We start from the raw sequence: 20,158 nt of genomic DNA on the forward strand, positions 1-20,158 counted from the left end.
CTTCTCCCTCGTCTTTCTATCTTATCCGGTTCCTCAGTGTACAAAAGTTGAAATTTGACCTTGACCTAGTTTTCTCAAGGTGAAGATCATCATCTTATTTTCATCCTCTTTGCTGCACGAGTAACGTCCTTTTTGTTTCATCTTCCTATCTACAATGGTTGCAAAGATATTTGGTGGACTAACGGATGGACGGACGAACACACAATTAAACAATTACAATACATCAACGCTTTGAAGCGGGATGTAAATACCTCATCTTTGACCCAGAAACCCTGATGTTGAAGTGGTGATTGGCTACAGAAATCAGTAGAGAAACGGCACGATGCAGCAAAAAGTGTCCCATCAAGAGCAGCTAAAGTTTTGCACCCACATGAAAATTGGGTTGATTAGGAAAAAAATAATAAAAGAGAGCGGTTTAATAAGGGACAAGTCTGTCCCAGTTTCAGACTGTCTCTCACTGCTCCACTTTGTGTGTGTTTCCCCCCCAGGGTGCCTCTAAAGGTGGAACAAGCAAACAATGCCCGTGATGCTCTGGCCAAGGTTGTGTACAGCCGTCTCTTTGATCATGTGGTCAAACGAGTAAACCAGTGTTTCCCCTTTGAGACATCGTCGAACTTCATTGGAGTGCTGGACATTGCTGGGTTTGGTAATAAAATGTCTTAAATGTTCGAATAAATATGGAAGACATGTAGATTTGTTTTACAGATTTTCTGCATTTTGTTAATTTTGGTTAAATGGCATGTTTCAATAGTTGTGTTTGCATCTTCTAAAGAGATACTTATGTTGAAACCTGCTTATTAATTTAAATAACCTAGCGTTTGTACGGATTTCGTTACCAGACCTCATGCTTGACAATTAATTTCCATCCAACCATAATTTGCCAAGGCTTTGCGAAAATTTTCAATTTGGAACAATGTTTTTTCTGCTTCTTCTGTCATTCCTCCTCAGAGTATTTTGAACATAACAGCTTTGAGCAGTTCTGCATTAACTACTGCAATGAGAAGCTGCAGCAGTTTTTCAATGAGCGCATACTGAAAGAGGTAGGCCAGTGATGTGTGGGTCGGGCGGGGGTTGTACGGTTTACTTTTTTGTCCTGGGAAACAGGCCATGTTGTGCCACTAACATGCCAAAATTAATGACTATGATGAGCCAGGAGGAAGTTGTGCGGTTTTTTTGGTGCGCTAAGCTCCTGTCTTTCTCATCTGTTTTTATTACTTATATTTTCCCTTCGTCTCTGATGCCCTCTTTCATTACAATGCTAATTTCTCATGGGACACAAAGAGACTTGTTTCTCTCCTGTGATCTCTTAGTGTTATTCTCTTCCAAGGTCTCCAATTAAGATGCTATCATTCTGTTTTAGACCTCTTTCTCATTATCTGAACCATGTGTTCATGTTTTTTTGTAAAAATTCTTTTGAGATCTAGAAAGACACTTGGAAGAAATAATTTAGGACCGTCGAATTTTCATAATGCTGTATTATCTTTGATTTTTGCTATTTGACCATATTCTTACAGGAGCAAGAGCTTTATCAAAAGGAAGGTCTGGGAGTGAATGAGGTGCATTATGTTGACAACCAAGACTGCATAGGTAAGTGTTTGCCAGCTTCCTTTCTGACACGCTGAAGGACCTTCTCCTTCTGACTTTAGGTGCTTTCACATGCCAGGAATCAAATCCATGCTCGTGTAAGACTATACTGACATCTACAGACATCTGTATTCCAGCTAATCTTCAAATGTGAAATGACCATCTAGTGAAACTCTGGGACATCATAAGATTGCATTTTTCCTTTTGAGAAAATGAAATGCAAGAAGAAAACTATTTACTGTCTGATTGTTGAACTGTCAAACCGCAAAAGTAATGTAACATGGAGATTATTCGCCCTTGCCTTTTGCTCTAAGATTTATATGAAAGCAGTGAAAAAGCACCTGTCAGGGCAACAGAAATACAGACTTGTTATTATCCAAGAAGCTGGCATGTCTATGTGTCTGAAGGGAGAAAACGTAATTAGTATTTGTGGGTTTTATGGCCTCATTTGGTTCAGTGAGAAGCTGGAGTAATAATGCCCCCTCGTTTTTGTTTTCTTGTCCTCAAATGAATTCTCAACTGAAAAAGATGAAGCTGTCAGTGTATCAAGGTGAAACGCTTTGATTTGTATTTCAAAGGCTGTGATTATTCAGGTGCAAGGTTAACTGACAACCATGAATAACACTTATGACTTGCAAATGACCATTTGGGTTGGTCATTAATTTGATCATCATCAATCTCAGCGATTTATGCACACATGCTTGTTCATGCAAATTTTGTCTGAGGTCCTTGACTATTAGATTATACTCCAAACACAAAATGGCATGAATAATTCATATATATGCCCAAATGAGCGTCCTGAAAAAACTGTTATGTGCTTTGAATATTCACTTCCAGAAACATTAAATAGTGGGAACAAAATTAAGAAATTGAATGGATATTAGACAAACCAAAAGCCTCTAGGCTGATGTTAAATAGATGGTGATGTTTACTTTTGTAAAATCACATCATAATTATATTGATTTGACGTCTCCCTTTCTAATTACCGTACATTAGTAAGATTCATGTATTTTGTTGTTGCATCAAAGGTCATTTGTTGAAAAAACGTTTGAATTTAGAATGTTATACATATCAGCATCAAGTATTTCAAACTGCGTTGAGGTAGACATATTACTAAAACATAGATAATTGTTATTTCCAGACCTAGTAGAGGCAAAGCTGGTAGGAGTGCTGGACATACTAGATGAAGAGAACCGTCTTCCTCAACCCAGTGACCAGCACTTTACATTGGCTGTCCACAGCAAACATAAGGACCACTTCAGACTGACGGTCAGACCTCTGTAGCTGTTCTCTCTTTCCCTCTCCTTTTTTCTTTCTTTCTTTGTGTTTTCTTTCTCCCCCTGCCTTTGCGGCTTCTCCAGTATTCTGCTGTTATCCCCCTTGCCTGTGCACTGAGCTCCTTTGTGAGGCCAGGCAGAGAAAAAGCTGTGCAGTAGTTTTTTCATTGTGGTAATTTGTACTTTGCCTCATTTTAACAGCAGTATTGTGAATGACGCACAATCCTAGTACCTCCCTCTGTCTCTTGTCGCTACCACTATTGTTCGCCTGTCAGCCTTTACTGTGAAATCCTTTTAGAACTGTAGCCTTGACACCATTTCAAGCTTAAGATTAGATGGGGCTGCACATTCTGCTGCAGGAATAGTTATTAGTCATATAGATTATTTTATCCTCTAGTCATAATGTGAGGAATTTCTGTCTGCATGTATTCCAGTGTGTACCTGATTCACCTTGAGAAGTGTTCATCTGATCGATTTCAAACAGAATGGTTTTAAATATGCTGTAAATTTAGTATAATTTATTATGGCCATCCTCCCTGAAGAAGTCTTAAAAAAGGGGACGTATCTAAGTTTCCATCTGGAAAATTATGCTATGAATGGGACTCCATGGTCCTTTTATAGCAGGACTGCTTCTAATTTCTTGCTGTCTTTCATTTCATTGATCTGAATGTTTCATTCTTTGAACCAGCACTCTTTAGTCAATAGTGGTGTGGAAAGATTCTGCTGTAGAGTTGGTGTTGGTTGGAGTTAAATCAATATGTATGTGTAGTAACACTGTCATTAAACTTGATTTGTTTTCTGCCTCTCCCACACAGGTTCCCAGGAAGTCCAAGCTAGCCATTCACAGGAACCTCCGGGATGATGAGGGATTTATCATCAGGCACTTCGCAGGAGCCGTCTGCTATGAAACAGTAATGCTTAACATAGATCTTATGATATGTGGCTGTGGGTGCTGGGTGGTGTTTTAATATTTTTCACACCAGTGATTACAATATATTCTAAATAGTCATCAGTTTTATAAACAGTCAAGATAGAAGGTAAATGTGAAAAAAATCTTATGTTAAACAGATGTTACGCTAGCTATTGATTTTTTTCTTTGTTGATTTATCTTTTAACAACTCATTTGCTTTAACTTGAAAATAAAACTGCTTGCTTTGACTTGCAAACATCCACCATGCTTAATATCATTAATAAACATGATTGTACCATAGCCAAATTGTCTTCTTAATCAAATAATCACTCCGGCACCAAGGTTTCATTTGTCCTCGTTCAAGCTGTCACAACAATGCATCACTTTTGTCGAGGTTGCTTTGGTGATAATGAGGCACAGATTCAGGCTATCTCCATGTGTTTTTGTATGTTTCACATCTGTATAGAAGTGTTTCACTTCTGCGTTTCCACAGACTCGATTCGTGGAGAAGAATAATGATGCCCTCCACATGTCATTGGAGAGCTTAGTGTGTGAATCAAAAGACAAATTTGTTCGAGAGCTGTTTGAGAACTCCACCACCACCAAGGACTCCAAACTGAAAGCGGGCAAACTCAGCTTCATCAGCGTCGGCAACAAGTTCAAGGTCAGAAAGTCTGTTGTAGTTGGTGGATTAGGGTTACACAGTCCCTCAACATGAAGTACTTAATTAAACTTTCACCGTTTATGATAATACTTCTAAAGTTGACATCTTTATGTTATTGTAGCTTCTCTGAGTTGTACTGTACGGTACTATTAACTAAAGATATCAGAACAGATCAGTGTCACAGTCTTTCTATCTTTCCAGATTTTTCTAACTTTAATCTTGATCTGTTCTGTAATTTTTTTGCCTTTCTACTCTTCCCCCAGTCCTTCTTCCTTCTCCTTGTTCAGGGATCCACTTTCTTAGATTGCCTCCAGTCTCCCATCTTTTTCCTCTTCTTGGTGGATAAAGCGGGATAAAGTCAGCGTGAGGTATAATAGAGAGGTGTTAGAAAACAGAGCAGGTGAAAAAAAACAAGAAAAAGAAAAAAATTGAAGCATAGTGAAGTGAAGCCAGAATCGTATCCAGCCACAAGTCTTGTTTCAACAAGACTTGTTGTTTTTTTGACATGCAGGTTCTTCATCACAAATATAACTTCTATGCTTTTATCTTTAATGATCCACTCAGAGTCAAAGATGTTTGTCTTCCAAGAAGGCATCACTAAATAGAATGTTATATGGAGAGTAAATGCAATATGTTAAATGCTGAATTGTACCCCGCCTGTGTCCTTGGATGATTGTTTGTTCGGTTGCTCCCTTGCTCACTTGCAAAAATGATGTACAGGTATATCACTTTGTGTTTTGAAAGATTTGTCGGGGCTGTTTTCATCAAAAACAAAAAAATCCAAATAATTACACTTTTCCTCTTGTCCTCACACACACAGACTCAGCTGAATCTGCTGCTGGAAAAGCTTCGTAGTACTGTGAGTACTGTTAATGTCAATGTGCTGGTTCTATTGTCTCGTGTTTTCAATACAACTCAGTGTGGAGTAAATCATCCTTTACTTTGTATAACGTTGTAACACCACTAGTGCACTACATGTTTGTCTTCATTACTGTTTGTGTGCTTAGGGCTCGAGCTTCATCCGTTGTGTAAAACCCAACTTAAAGATGGTCAGCCACCAGTTTGAAGGAGCTCTGATTCTCTCACAGCTGCAGTGCTCAGGTAAGACAAAAGCAGGTTAATAGGTTGACCCAAGTTGAGGTCACACCCACTCTGATACACTCTAAAAACATCAACATGTTAACATTGAGCTCATAATGTTCTGTTCATAGTCAACTGAGCCAATTTTACAGTGTATTCTAATTCCACGGGCAATTCTGTTTCTTTTTAATTAACGTTTGGTTCTTTGTTAGGTATGGTGTCAGTGTTGGACCTAATGCAGGGGGGCTTCCCCTCTAGAGCCCCCTTCCATGAGCTTTACAAAATGTATAAACAGTACATGCCTGACAAGCTCACCCGCTTGAATCCACGACTCTTCTGCAAGGTGGGATCATAAAAATTGAAGTTTCCTCATTCACTGCAGAGCTCATTACATTTTTTAAAAGGCCTGTAGAAACACTGGGAAATTATTAACTCTAATATAATATAATATAATATAATATAATATAATATAATATACTGTCTCCAGGCCTTGTTCAAAGCACTGGGACTAAACGACAATGACTTCAAGTTTGGATTGACCAGAGTTTTCTTCCGTCCTGGAAAGGTACAGAAAAGTCAAATGAAGATTCTTTGAAGTTGCTGATTATTATGCTAAGCTCAAGGTAATCTGTCAACTGTATAAATCATACCTCACTCTCTCCTCTTGTGTATGTGCGCTTGCATCAGTTTGCTGAATTTGATCAGATCATGAAGTCAGATCCAGACCACCTTGCAGAGCTGTTGAAGAAGGTCAACACTTGGTTGCTGTGCAGCCTTTGGAAGAAGGTCCAATGGTGCAGCCTGTCTGTCATCAAACGTAGGTTGAATCCTCTGAGCTACTGGCATCCTGTCATCTAATTCTTCAGCACAACAACGGCAAAGATTCAGACATCACTTATTGAATGAATGAATGAAATTTATTTTGGTTATTCATATTTTGACACAATACATATTTACATAAAAACATAAAAACAATACATATTTCAATTGTATTGATAATAACCAAAAAAGGACTGGGCTGAAGCAAATTGATTATATAAGCCGATCCTGATTAGCACATCTTAATTACAACAACAACAACATTCTTTTGTTTTATAACAACATTGAATTTAATTATTGACCACTATCCAATGACTTCACCTCTGCAAATTTACAAACATTTATATCCATCAATAAACTCATATTTAATTTTTTTCTTGAATTTTACACAGAATTTTTATCAACTTAAATTCATCTTCTAAAATTTAGAATCAGAGTTTCCAGTTTCACTCCTAGTACATACATCTTTGCCCGACATTTGTTGTTGCTTTAATAGACTCAAATCGTAATAGACCTCGGAGGTTATATGTGCTTTTTCTTAGTTTATAAAAGGATTGAATGATTAAAGGAACGTCATTATTTACAATTCGAAATACAATTTTTAACATATTTAACTTTAAAATATCAACAAATTTCAATAGATTTGATTTTATGAAAAGTTCATTAGTACGATCATGAAACCCTACTTTATTAATTAGTCGTATTGCCCTTTTTTGCAATTTAATCAGAGGATCTACATATGTTTTACATGTGTTTCCCAAGATTTCACAGCAGTAGGAAAGATATGGAAGCACAGGTGATGAATACAATATGTGCAGACTTTTATTATTCAATATGTATTTAGTTTTATTTTATACAATATAACAAGTGTCTTTGATCATTATTCCTGATATACTGTATATGTTGCTTCCAGCAAATCTGATGATCTATGATCACTCCCAGAAACCTTGTTTCATAAACCCTTTCAATTTCAATCCCATTCCAAATCAATTTGACCTCTGCGCTTGACTTGTTGTATGCAAAAATCATGAATTTGGTCTTTTTCACATTTAAAGATAACTTATTTAAATAAAACCTTCTTTTTTTTAAAAAAATTTTATCAGCTCTGACCCCACCTGGGAAATTAACTGAGCAATATCCGGTCCTGAGCAAATACATATTAGTATCATCTGCAAAAATTACCAGTTTTAAAATTTCTGAAACTTTGCATATGTCATTTAGATACAAAATGAATAATTTAGGCCCCAAGACAGAGCCTTGGGGTATTCCACTGGTGATTTTTTTTTCTGTTGTGATGCTATTCCATTGATTTCCACATATTGATGTCTGTTTCTTAAATAACTTTTCAACCAACAATTTACAACTCCTCTGATCCCATAGCAGTCGCATTTCTGTAAAAGTAAATCATGGTCAATTGTATTGAACGCTTTAATCAATAAAAATTCCAATTCTTCCAATTTTCCAATTGAATTGAACTGGAATGATTTTGTCAGTCAAGTGTATTTATAGGTTTGAGATCTTTTACCACAATGTCCTGAGTCATGATTGATTATGAATTTTTGATGAATGAATTACAGCTCAACATCACCGTGACGCTTTATGCTGTTTAACCTGAATCATTATTTTAATAGACATATGACACTATGAACAAGCTCCTCTCGGGGCTTGTGACTAGACAGAAGTCTCCAGTTCCTCAGTCCGTCTGCACAGAAGAAAAAGGCAACTTATATGAGACATGACTAAAAATAAAGCCATTAAACAATTACCATCAAATCAGCTATTGATTTTCATTAATCAAGCCTTTTCCTTTTCCAACGTCTGATGATGGTAGAAGACATTTTTTCTTTTCTTCTGTTTATTTTATTTCCAGGTCTGACCTCTATAAGGAAATCATTTTTCACATGTTTTCATTTGTTATTATTATTACTGAAAGCAGCAGCCCCAGCTGTTATGAACTAGTGCTTTCAAATTAGTTCCTTGAACTTTTACTTTCCGTTCTTAGTCATTGATTTCCACCACCAAAACCTGGTTTCTGCTTTTTTGTGAAAAAGCATCAAATAAAATTACATTACTGTAAAGTAATAACATAAAACTTCCAAGGTCTGACCACAAGGTTCTTTCATTAGTGTGAGGAACTTTAAATCCCCGGTCCTGGCTATATATTTACTTAAAAAATTCACTTTATTATTACAGTTTACCAGTAATTTGTGTTCCCAATCGTTCCCAATCACAATTCTCAATCAGTAGAATCAAGTACATACTGTACATACATCTTCAGTACCAGTTTCCCCTTGTGTCGTGAGTCAAGGGGTTGCTGGAGCCTATCCCAGCAGACTTGAGGCTTGAGGCAGAGTACACTCCGGTGGACGGCAGTGCACCATAGTAGCATCAATTATAGCATTTTTAATGGTTATATCATTTAACTCTAACACTGTTACAGTTTTGTCATGCTGTCATTTTATTTATCTTTCAAAACAGTTTTATTTTGGAATCTAAAGGAGACATTGTTAAACAATTTCCTTAGTTCAGGTCTGTGCTAAAATAAAGTTGTTCAGATGTCTATTTGTCTCCTTTCAACACTTTATTAGCGAGGAATAACAGACATTTTAATGGTCAACACCTCAGCCACCACTTTTAGTGTTATTATACATTTATGTTTGAATCCTGTCCTTATTTCTCCCGCAGTCCGGAACAAGATGAGTTACAGAGCTTTGGCATGCATTAAGATTCAGAAGACAGTGCGTATGTGGTTGTGTAAGAAGAAACATAAGCCACGGTGAGTCTCTGGCTCCTGTAACTAACACACGTGCCCACACACACACACAAGCTTTCAATTGCATACATTACAACTGCCGTCTTTCTGTATGTCAGCACCCCATGCGTTCTTATTTTTTTTCCCCTGTTATGTCTTTGTGTGCCATTGATAAAACATTGTTGTTACTCAATACTGTTTGATAGCTTTTTCTCATTGTGCTCTCATGAGTTCAAATCAATCTAGAAAGCCATCTTTGGAGAAATGATGTTGAACTGTGCTGCTTATAGAAAAACTGAATGCCCTGCTGGACTGGGTACCATTTGGAAAAGTGACTTCTTTGAAAGCCCTCATCCAGTTGATGGGTTTTAAAATATTGTAGTATTTCAGAGTCAGACTTTTTATTGACAATTCTTGTATAGTAAAGATGCATGATTGAATATTTTACACCAAGAGACATGTGCATTGAAAAAAAAAGGATTTTTAGTGAATGAATTAGATTAATGTTTCATTTTCTGGAACAAAGAATACCACAAATTCTTGAAATAAATATTCAAGACAAATTTTTCTGAAGTTGATGTGAAATGGAAATGTAATTTCTGACTGAAGTATGTGGTGTGACGGAAGGGAGAGTTTTAATCACAGATTGCACAGTGCTGCAAGGGACGGCTGACCTCCACCCACTCCTACTAAATCATCTTGCATAATGGTCAGAAGGTTGAAGTTGTGTTAATAAATTTCAACGCAGCCACGCAAAGACACTTCTGATCTCTGATCTTATTCTACTAACAACTGTGACCCAGAAGCTGACAGTTAAGTGTGAATTTGTATGGATGACTAAAATAACTTCCCAAATCACATCTGATTTAAATAGTTTCAACGACCCGGACCAGGACTTTGATCAGGACATGACTTAAAACATTTACTAAATGGACAGGATTATAACTTTAAAAAATTATTTTTAATTCACTATGTCTGAAAGTGATCACTTAATTTCACCAAATTCCCCCTAAGTTTTAAAATTGCATTTTCTTTCTCTTATAGCATTGACGGTATGATAAAGGTTCGAAACCTGAAGAAACACATGGAGCGGTTCAATGAGGTCGTGAACGGGCTGAAGGAGCGCAAACAGGAGATGGCCAAACAAGTTCAGGATTTGGCCGCCTCCATTGATGCTCTGTTAGCAAAGATAAAGGTCTGTGGCAGAGTGGGCAGGTCTGACTCTCTTTATTTGTTTAATTAAAACGTGGTAAAGCTGCTTATGTTAACACTTTTTCTGTTTTACATTGATACAGTGACACAATGTGAGCAGTAGGGTGTGCAATAAACATTAGATATTCTTCTTTATTCTTACAGCAAGCAGCTTTAAACATGACTGCCTAGTTTATGTGCTTCTCTGCATCTCATCCTTGTAGATCTAGTTCTTTCCGTCTGTTTACTGTGCCCTGTTACTTCTGTCAGAATCAATATTTGCAATCAATTCAGGATAAAGAGAGGATACAGGTGATGAAAACATGGTCTTGTTTTCAATAGTATAATTTGGAAGATGCTCTTTTGCAAAATTCTCTTTAACAGATTTTTCTGCATAATACGTATCTGTACAATTGGACCCTGCAGGTTAATGATGCCAACAAAAACACATCTACATGCTATGCAGACATTTGGGCAACATATTCTTCTATTATTCTTCTTCTCTGGTATTACCTGTATGCAGCTAGCATGTATATTCATGAGGCTCACAGACCCCTGAGTGACACCGAAGCACCTGTGACTCTTCACCCTTTCTCTACCCCACTCAACCTCTCCACATTTCTTATTTTCCTCTGTTAAACTATTAACAGCCTCATTGTCAACACTTGCAGCATTCTGAATCATTTGAAATTGCTCTTGGCGAGGCATCTCTAAGTGAATAATGCATGAGATGTATTGGCTGTCATTCAGACTTCAGGGATGAGACCTTGTCATCTTTCCTCCCTGTGCCACCGTTAGAGTCTGCCACTAATGAATCTTCACATTATGGTGACCTCTTCTCAGACCGCCGATTGTCTGACAAGCAGAGTGGGGAATAGACAACTGTGGCTACAGTGTACGAGTGACAGGCACAATGTCAGTCAGTGTCTTCCCTTGTTACCACATGGGAAGGCTGTGCTAGCAACTCTGCAGCGTGGGCAGAGTGATGGTGTAAATTGTTCTCTCACCTCGTAGAACTTTGGTAATGAGCTAACTATGATTAAAACATCAGTCCAGAGATAATCTCATCTGTTTTTATATTAATAAACATGCTGTGGTAAAGGTGTTCATGGGCTTAAGGCTAATAATATACGAAACAGTTTAAAAATATATTGTTTCCTTTCATTGACCATGATCAGGATCTGCTGTTCTCATTTATTCTCTTGGCTCCTTAGAACACAGAGGTTATGACTCGAAAAGAGATTGACACAGAGTACCAAGGGCTGGTGAAACGCTCAGAGCAGCTGCTCTCCTCAATGCAAAAGAAGAAGCAGGAGGAAGAAGAGACTGAGAGGCTGAAAAAAATCGAAGAAGAGATGGAAAAAGAGAGGAAGAGAAGGGAGAAGGAAGACCAGCGACGCAAACAGGAGGAGGAGGAAAGAAGATTGTAAGTGGAGCGGTCGGTGGTGGCTATCAGTAGAAATGTTTTAACACAAAGTAGAAGGTTTTAAACTATAAGATATCTGTCAGCCTCTAAAGAAACTTTGTCTTTACTGTAAACATTTTAGGAAAGCAGAGATGGAGCTGAAGAGGAAGGAAGAGGAGGAGGGTAGAAAAAAAAGGGAGGATGAAGAGAAAGTGATACAGGTTTGAACGATTCTGAAATATTTTATTTTATTTATTTTTAATATATAAACATTTTCTCTATCTGTGATGACCTTTTTGGTACCATAGCCTTTTCCTGGCTTCTTTTTTAACTCTAAGAGGTGAAAAGCCCTTTGTCCCTGCAGCCAGTGACTGCCCATACCTTCCTTACTCTTCTGTATCACACTTAAACCTGGTGGTGTCCTAGATTTAATCTGAATCCAAACTGAGTCAGACTTTCACTGGGTCAGTTTCTATAAAGTGACGTGCCTTATTATTTCTGGAAAATTTGTCTCTAGCTGTTCCCAGCTCTCACACAAAAGCGGCATCTACGGTGAAACTACGTTTTACACAAAAAGCAGCACTCAAGAGTAGCACCTGCAAGCATTTGTTTGTATAACATCGCTATCAATTAAAATAACCTGTGAGTTAATAGATGAATGAGTCAGCTGAAATTTTTGAATAATTCTTATAATGAGATTGTTGAGAATGTTCCAAAAATTTGCTCTTTTTTTTTCTCTGAAATTATTTTGGTTTTGATCTATTTGTCAAATAAAGATAAGCTATTTCTGATAAAACCACCTTAACATAAATGTTAATGTGTTATCTCACTGTTATCCACCGAATCTAAAAGATAATTTTGCAAAGATTCATAACACAACAGTAACCTGCCTCCACCCCCTGATGCTGCAGCAGGATCTTTAAAGCCCTTGTCTCAGGCCAGCAGCACCTCCTGAGCAATCAATGAGGAGAACACAGGAGCAGAGAGGGGAAAGGGACAAACAGGGAACACAAACAGCCTTAACAAAGCAAATCACAGAAAACTATCGGTATGGTTGTAATGTTTCCTCCCGGTGTCAGACACGCCTGCTCCACCCTCAGAGGGAAACATTTGTTAGCTCTTTAATCTCCCAGCAACAGCCGGATCATGACATTGATCAGATTATCAGAGGATTGCCCACATGATCTTGATCGATGAGTTTGTCCTTACTGAACTACTTTATCCTCCTTTGTCCTGTGTTTTATTATCATCTCCATGTTTTCACCTTTATTCATCCCTGCTGGTTGCACTAACTCAAATTTAACCCGTCACATTTATTGCTTCATTGCTATTTCTCTCCTTTGTGTTTCCTTATGAATGCACACACCTGCTCCACTGCTTTTCACTTTCCATTCATCCGTGTATCACACCTTCTGCACATCTAAAGCCCTTTTAAAGCCCAAACCCAGTTGGACATTTGCATGCTGTCATTTTTTTCTTTCGAGTGTTGACACCGTTGACACCAGGCTGTCACAAGCCGCATGTCTCTAGAGGCTCCTTGCAAAGTTTGTTTATTTGCAGCTTTAAAGTTGAAAGGTGTGAAGGTTCCAAAGGTGTCTGCTGTGACTTCGATTTATTATGTTCTTTGGTATTTTCTGCTATGTCAAAGGTTATCCTAGGACTGTGCACTACTCCCTTCAAGCTAAGTATCATGATGTCTTTCAAGCTAACCTTTTTTCACCAGCCTACATTCACCTCTGCTGTGTTTATCTATTTAAAGGGGAACATCCTCCTTTTGAAGAGTTCTAACGTGTTATACTTATAACTCACAGAAGTGTGAAGAATATTTGTGAAGACCAACAACTTCTGCAAACTCAGGACCTATTTTATCTCTTTGTGATCATGATACTCTTGTAAAATATGAGTGCAGGAGTCAATCTGTCACATAGCATTTCTAAAAATATAGATTTGATGTAATTTGTGTCGAAAAATTGTTAAATTACAAAGAATACCTGTAAAGATTCAGAGTTTAACATTTACTATTTCTTTCAGTACTGCTAAATCAGCGTAAACAAGGTATAGCGAATATAAAACATGAATACCTACTATCAATATAAATTGACTCATCATTCATATTGAGACACATCCTGTCCACAAATCACAGCTGCTGATTGGAGCGTTTTACAGTATGAATAATATATTCAGATCTGCAGAGACATTAATATTTAAAGCAAGGGCTTTATTGGTGGCTTTTAAGAGATAATTAAGTGTGTTTTGACTTTTTATAGTTAATTATTTTGGTTTATTTTCTACTCTATAAAGTGCAAGAAAGTTGCTGTTAAGCATTGTTAAAGCCTTAAAATACCTGTAATGTTTTATTTGCTCTATATCCTGCTATATTTAGATACAGAACCAGTATTTTTTTATCAGCAGCCGTGCAACCTGGATAAATAGGTCTAATCAGGCTTGGGGACCCAGAAGAAGTCATTATGAAAGATCTTACAGATGGGGCAGCATTAATGTTCAGATGTGCTCTGTGTTTATATGGGTTTTCTAAAGTCACATTGAAGTGGAAGCATTGTGCTTGCTTACAGGCGGAGCTGGAGATTCAGCTGGCTCTGGAGCGGGAGGAGCAGGTGCAGCGCACCACCATACTAGAGCAGGAGAGAAGAGACCGGGAGTTAGCCATGAGAATTGCTCAGAGCGAGGCAGAGCTCATCACTGAGGAGGGGCAGATGGACGCAAGCCTGCGCAGGTAGTGCAAATGTGATGCCTTAATCATAGTTGTGTGCAGTAAGCAAGCAGTGTTAACAATAACAGCCTGGATGAACCAAACATTTTGACCTCACCATGCATTTGTAACTACATGTTGCTGTGTTTTCTACCAGCGATGAGTCATTTTCAGGTCTTCTTCCTATCTCTTCATCCTCAGCCAGAGCCATGTAAGATATCGCCTCGGTACAGTGTTTGTTGCTGTCCATGTCCAAGTCTACCTAACCACAGAAAAAAATCACTCCCTCTCCCACACTGCCTGTCCTAATCTCTGTTATAGTTCCAAATGTCTCAGCTGCTTAAAATAGGAGCAGTATTACACCAGTAATGCAAAGCTAACATAAAATAATTACATTTTAATAATTCAACAAATTTAGGTGAGTGTGTGCTTATGTTTGTCTGTAATTTTTTGTGGCATAAATCATAATATCTGTCATTTTGAAAAAAACTATGATTATTGGTTTCCCAAAAATGACACATCAAATCACGAGTAAAAGATGGATCAGAATATTTTATCACAAATCATAACATTTTTATTTATTTATTTTTTGGCTCTGCGTCTGTAGAAGCTTGCCCATGTCTTTGGCAGCACTGTTGCACCACTCAAGCCCCTGATGCAGATGTTGACTTTTTATACATCTGTTTTAGGCTGTCATGCTCTTTGGATTGTTGTTTAAAATTGTTTCTTAACTGTCTAACAATTGTAAAGAAGTGTGGGCGAGCATCTGAACTCAGTAATATAGGTGGCATTTAATTTCCTGCTGTTTAGATTCCTCACCGTTACTTAGATTTCTTCCTTGTTCAAATAACACATTTTCCAATCACGCTGATGTGATGTCCATTGAACAATATCAACACAACTTAAGAAATAAAATAAATGAAAGAATACGAGCTCAGACATTAACTAGATTCATGTCAGATGTCAGAGAGGATTAAATGTTGACGGGAAAGACAATGATGAGAGCTTCTTGGACTGAGGCACCGATGGAAGGGAGCAGCATTCAGGATGTTGATGTGGATGTTAACACAGTTATCCCCACCATCATTAATTATTTAATTTACATACTTGCTTCTACAATAGTAAATCCGGAGATACTTGGCTTTAAGAACAAGAACACATTGAGAAGAAGGTTGCAGCTACAGGATTCAGTGATGCCATTGTAAGGACAAGTCAATCAGTCACTCAAAAAAACGCATGCGTACCGGTGCATACCAGTACATCACTATCTGCATCATTACATTTCAATCATTATCAGTGTGCCCTCCATTCAAGTCATCATAGCTGGTAGGGCATCGCATTCATAGTGCCTGTCTTCTACCACCTCTGAGTCAACTGACACCTGGAAACCCAAGGAACACAGTGCAGAGGTCACGTGTGTTACATATACACGCCACAGAGCTTAAGCCAGTGAAGCGAGTAGCAGTAGAATCATCCACGCTGGCTGCCACAGCCCTTTCCGCCACCATACACTTCCACACCGACTGCAAGAAGCAAACCACCTGTCCTTAGCATGTCCAGATTCATCACAACACTTGTTTCTTAATGCCGAATCAGTTTCATATTTCCAGGGAGGATGAATTATAATTGGTAATCTGGATTATCATTTGTGGATCAGTAATCCTCTACTATGAGACATTAGCAGCTATGCCAACTGTAAAGAGCGGAGTTAAATCCTTCCCCTTATTAAATTAGCTGGCTCGGCTCAGCGGGGAAGCTGAAAGCATTGCTGGAATGAGCTCAGGCTTCCTGCTGCTGTCATTTAAGCAGTTGCTTTTAGGCTGCTTCATATCTTATTTTTTCTAAACCGTCTTCTACTCCTTATATATGAAAAAACCTGGAAGAAAGCAGCAAAAATTGCCAGCAGCCATAAACTGAATCTGGCAATTTCAAACGTGATGTGGACAGAGTGTGCCTTTCAGCTACCCTGCTGACCAGCCACAGATTACAGTTCAATCAGTTAAAATGAAAAGGTGAAGAGTCTGTCATAATGTCTCACAGGGAGGGATATATGTGCTGCAGAAATATCAATTTCCCATTAATAGGACTGTATTTGGGCTGTCGTTAAAGCTTTACTTGCCACTAAGCCTGGAAATAATAGGATGCTGTCTAATTACACTTAAAATGTTGCTTTACTCTCATTTTGTCGTCGTATTCAACTACGTACGATTAAAAGTATTGCTTCTGTTGCATCTATTATTGTAAAAAAGGAATCTCCATAATCTCACCCATGTTCCTGTTCCCAACAGGGGTCCTCAAGTACAGGCAACCAAAGCTGCTGCTGGTGAGAAAAAGTATGACCTGAGCAAGTGGAAGTACGCTGAGCTGCGAGATGTCATCAACACTTCCTGTGGTGAGAAATGACAAATAAGTTCATCATGACCATGATCAAAAGGTCACCTGAACTGAGTGTGATCCAGCCTTGAAAAATACATCAAGTTGGTGGAGTCTTAGTGAAAGACTTTATGAGTCTTTTGAATCTTTTTTTCCCATCGTTTAGTTTTTCGGCAGCATCTCACTTTTTTTTCCCCTGCATATTTCTCTCTGTAATTATTTTAGTAGCCAAAGTGAGGGCTGAAAGCTAACACTACTGCAGAGCAGTGTGTACAGGATTTGTTGCCTGAAAATTCAAAAGATTGATCTGGGAAGGTTTCCACAGCTGCTGCGACTCATCAGCATGCATGCTGGTGGTGGAAAGAGGAAATTATTACTATTAATTCTTCCCTGTCGTTCTCATCCAAACAGCTCCTCAGTCATGAAAAGCATATGTATTTCTGCTGGTATAATGGTCGATGCCTTTATAATTACCACAGTACACAGTGATTAGCCCTAGGAACGTTGGAAACCCCCCACCCCCATGGGATTCCAAGGACATCTGGTTAATTTGTGGAACCCATTTGCTTTGGCTGTGCTGGTGACAGTACCAAAAAGCTGTGAATGTTTCCTTTGTGTTTCATCATTGGAATGAGAGCCCAGTGTGAGCCCAGAAGATCTTCATTAAATATATTGGACAACAGACCTCCAAAATATTTAACTCCATTCCTAGAATGGTTTCAACTACTTTGCCTTTATTTGAACCGACTCAACTCAACACTTAAGAACAGATTTTAGAATCAAATTTTTTGAAAGCACTCATTTAAAATCACTTTTTTTTTCTTCTGTCTTGAACAGCCTCAACTCGTGTTTATGCTTGAACTCAATCTCAATCTTTTTTGTTTTGTATTTTCTATGTCCCTAATGTCTTTTATCTAAATACTTCCTGGTGTAATTTTGTGTGGACAGACATTGAGTTGTTGGCGGCCTGCAGAGAGGAGTTCCACCGTCGTTTGAAAGTCTATCATGCATGGAAATCCAAGAACAAGAGACGTAATGATGACGGAAGTGACCAGAGGGCTCCTAAATCTGTCACCGATTATGGTTAGTGGAGGTTATCGCTTTTGTTTCTTCGTTGAAACGTCATCTACAGATATCTGTAGATAAACAAATTTCATTTTAAATGTCACACAGCCTTGGACTTCTGCTATAATTGATAGGAATGAATTACTTTTAAACTAATAGCCTATAGATGAGTTGATGAAACGCAGAGGGATAAGTCGCAACGTTTATTTTTTAACGTTGCGACTTAATGAATAGCCGGCCCGCCTCCCTGTTACGTGTAGCATTTTCTAGAATGATAGCTCACTGCTTTGTTCAGTCCAGCATCAAGTAAAGCATGTATGGTCAGTCTGACAAACATGCAAATGTTATTGAACAGCTGAAATGTTTACAGGTGTTCTATTTCCTTATTTTCTTTAAAAATAAATATGAAATGTGATAAGGAATGACATATTTACTTTTTATACTTCTCCCTTTAATATGATCATTCCTGAAATGTTTTGTTTGCTGTGTATATGGATTCTGTTCTTGGCCTCTTATGGTGCAGCGGCGGTTTTATAAAGGCCATTTCATTACCCACTGAAAGCTGCTTGGGCGGCTTTACCTTGTGATATTTAAGATATTTCCTCTGTGAACATGTATCATTTGAAAGCCTAGGACTAAATGTGCAGGAACACAAGCATTATAAAATTACAATTGTGTAAATCCATCTGATTAATTTGGATTTTCTTTTAAAATTACCCCTCTACAGCGGAACAGAACCCAGCTCCTCCAATGATGGCCCAGCATCAGGAAGTGGCCATGAACCGCCAGCAACGTTATTTCCGTATTCCCTTCATCCGGCCTGCCGACCAGTACAAAGACCCTCAGAATAAGAAGAAGGGCTGGTGGTACGCTCACTTTGATGGACCCTGGATTGCCAGACAGATGGAGCTCCACCCAGACAAACAACCGATTGTGCTGGTGGCGGGTAAGTCGGTGCTTTTTGTTTTTGAAGAACATGTTTACATAATACACTTCATGCATTTTCTACATTTAAGATTAGTTTGGTTTTTTTATCAGTATTAATGTCATAGGTCCTCCAGTGATACCTCTCATCCTTCAGACTACTTGTGTAGTCTTTAGACAGAAAGTCTAAAGCTATTAATTTCTTTATTCTTTTATGTTCACCACTCAGGCAAAGATGACATGGAGATGTGTGAGCTGAGTCTGGAGGAGACCGGTCTGACCAGGAAGCGAGGCGCTGAGATCCTGCCAAGGCAATTTGAGGAAATCTGGGAACGCTGTGATGGAATTCAGTACCTCAAGAAAGCCATCGAGAACAAGCAGGCCCGCCCGACCCACGCCACTGCCATGCTTCAGAATCTCCTCAAGTGAAACCAGAGCACAGAGATAAGCGCTTAACCTCGAGTTTGGTCTTGGACCGCGATGCTGACAGCCTCACAAACATACACATTGAAGGGCAGTGGAGTGTGTGTGTGTGTTTGGTCAGTGGGATAACATATAGCCACAATCTCACTGTAGGCACCCATATATTGTTTATATTCATTTTTTATAGGTTTACCTTGCTGTGTAATACTTTGGTGTAGCTATTGTGTTCAATCTGTGCTTGAATTGAAAACCCCACCGTAATGCCTTGAATTGCAAAATAACTGCACAAACACCAAGGTCTTAATAGATACATAGCCTCTCAAACATGAAGGAACAAACAATCTAGATAGGCTTTTTTTGTGGTTTTAATTGAAATATCTTAACCTTTAAGTCATGCCTTACGATCTTCCGTATGTTTGAGCTCTGATATTTTTTTAGTTTTTCACATAAACACTGCTTAAAATATATTTAATCAGAAAAAGAATCATCTTAAATATAATAATAGTAAATTAATAATAGATTATTTATGTGCATATTAAAAATATACTTTGCTGTATTTCATAATAAACTAATTTCATTAGTCCTACAATTTAAATCTCAATAATAACTGTACTGCTTACTGTTGAAATCTGTTTAGAAATCTTTTTTATTTTCATTTGTTACGCAAGAAGGGAATGGGGGATGTAGAAGTCTGTTTTCATGTTTGCAGTTTTAATTTGTGAGTGTGTGTTGTGTGTGTGTTTGTTCATGTATTTTATTAAGCCGATTACTTGACTGTGTTGGTAAATCAGGAGCTTGGTCGTCATCTGTTGACCAATGTGATACCTGAACAGTGGATCAGGCTTGAGATCCAGCCACGGATTAACGCTTCTGTCAGATGTTGCTCTTGAATCCGGTTTGACATGGAAAATAAATGTGATTCTTCGTGTTCTTCAATCTTTTTTTTAAACAACTAATTTATATACAAAACAATTACTTCAA

The 20,158-nt window shown here is 38.1% G+C and overlaps 1 protein-coding gene across 2 annotated transcripts in view; it reads left to right on the forward strand.

Annotated features, from left to right (window-relative positions):
• myo6b (myosin VIb) overlaps window positions 1-20,087 on the forward strand; it is a 31,018-nt gene extending 10,931 nt beyond the window's left edge. The window contains exons 13-33 of one of the 2 annotated variants that reach the window (XM_068339487.1): window positions 489-646; window positions 949-1,040; window positions 1,515-1,587; window positions 2,726-2,853; window positions 3,677-3,772; window positions 4,265-4,435; window positions 5,256-5,294; window positions 5,443-5,536; window positions 5,728-5,858; window positions 6,003-6,080; window positions 6,203-6,332; window positions 9,020-9,110; window positions 10,131-10,281; window positions 11,492-11,703; window positions 11,825-11,903; window positions 14,256-14,416; window positions 14,550-14,603; window positions 16,681-16,784; window positions 17,714-17,848; window positions 18,558-18,776; window positions 18,984-20,087. In XM_068339487.1, coding sequence (XP_068195588.1) covers window positions 489-646; window positions 949-1,040; window positions 1,515-1,587; window positions 2,726-2,853; window positions 3,677-3,772; window positions 4,265-4,435; window positions 5,256-5,294; window positions 5,443-5,536; window positions 5,728-5,858; window positions 6,003-6,080; window positions 6,203-6,332; window positions 9,020-9,110; window positions 10,131-10,281; window positions 11,492-11,703; window positions 11,825-11,903; window positions 14,256-14,416; window positions 14,550-14,603; window positions 16,681-16,784; window positions 17,714-17,848; window positions 18,558-18,776; window positions 18,984-19,183 — 2,596 coding nt within the window. In that variant the 3' untranslated portion in view covers window positions 19,184-20,087. The remainder of the gene's footprint in view (window positions 1-488; window positions 647-948; window positions 1,041-1,514; window positions 1,588-2,725; window positions 2,854-3,676; window positions 3,773-4,264; window positions 4,436-5,255; window positions 5,295-5,442; window positions 5,537-5,727; window positions 5,859-6,002; window positions 6,081-6,202; window positions 6,333-9,019; window positions 9,111-10,130; window positions 10,282-11,491; window positions 11,704-11,824; window positions 11,904-14,255; window positions 14,417-14,549; window positions 14,604-16,680; window positions 16,785-17,713; window positions 17,849-18,557; window positions 18,777-18,983) is intronic. The other variant, XM_068339488.1, reaches the window with a different exon arrangement.
• The last annotated feature ends 71 nt before the right edge of the window (window positions 20,088-20,158 follow it).

Source organism: Antennarius striatus, chromosome 17, assembly GCF_040054535.1.
Source record: "Antennarius striatus isolate MH-2024 chromosome 17, ASM4005453v1, whole genome shotgun sequence".
Classification (NCBI taxonomy): Eukaryota; Metazoa; Chordata; class Actinopteri; order Lophiiformes; family Antennariidae; genus Antennarius; species Antennarius striatus.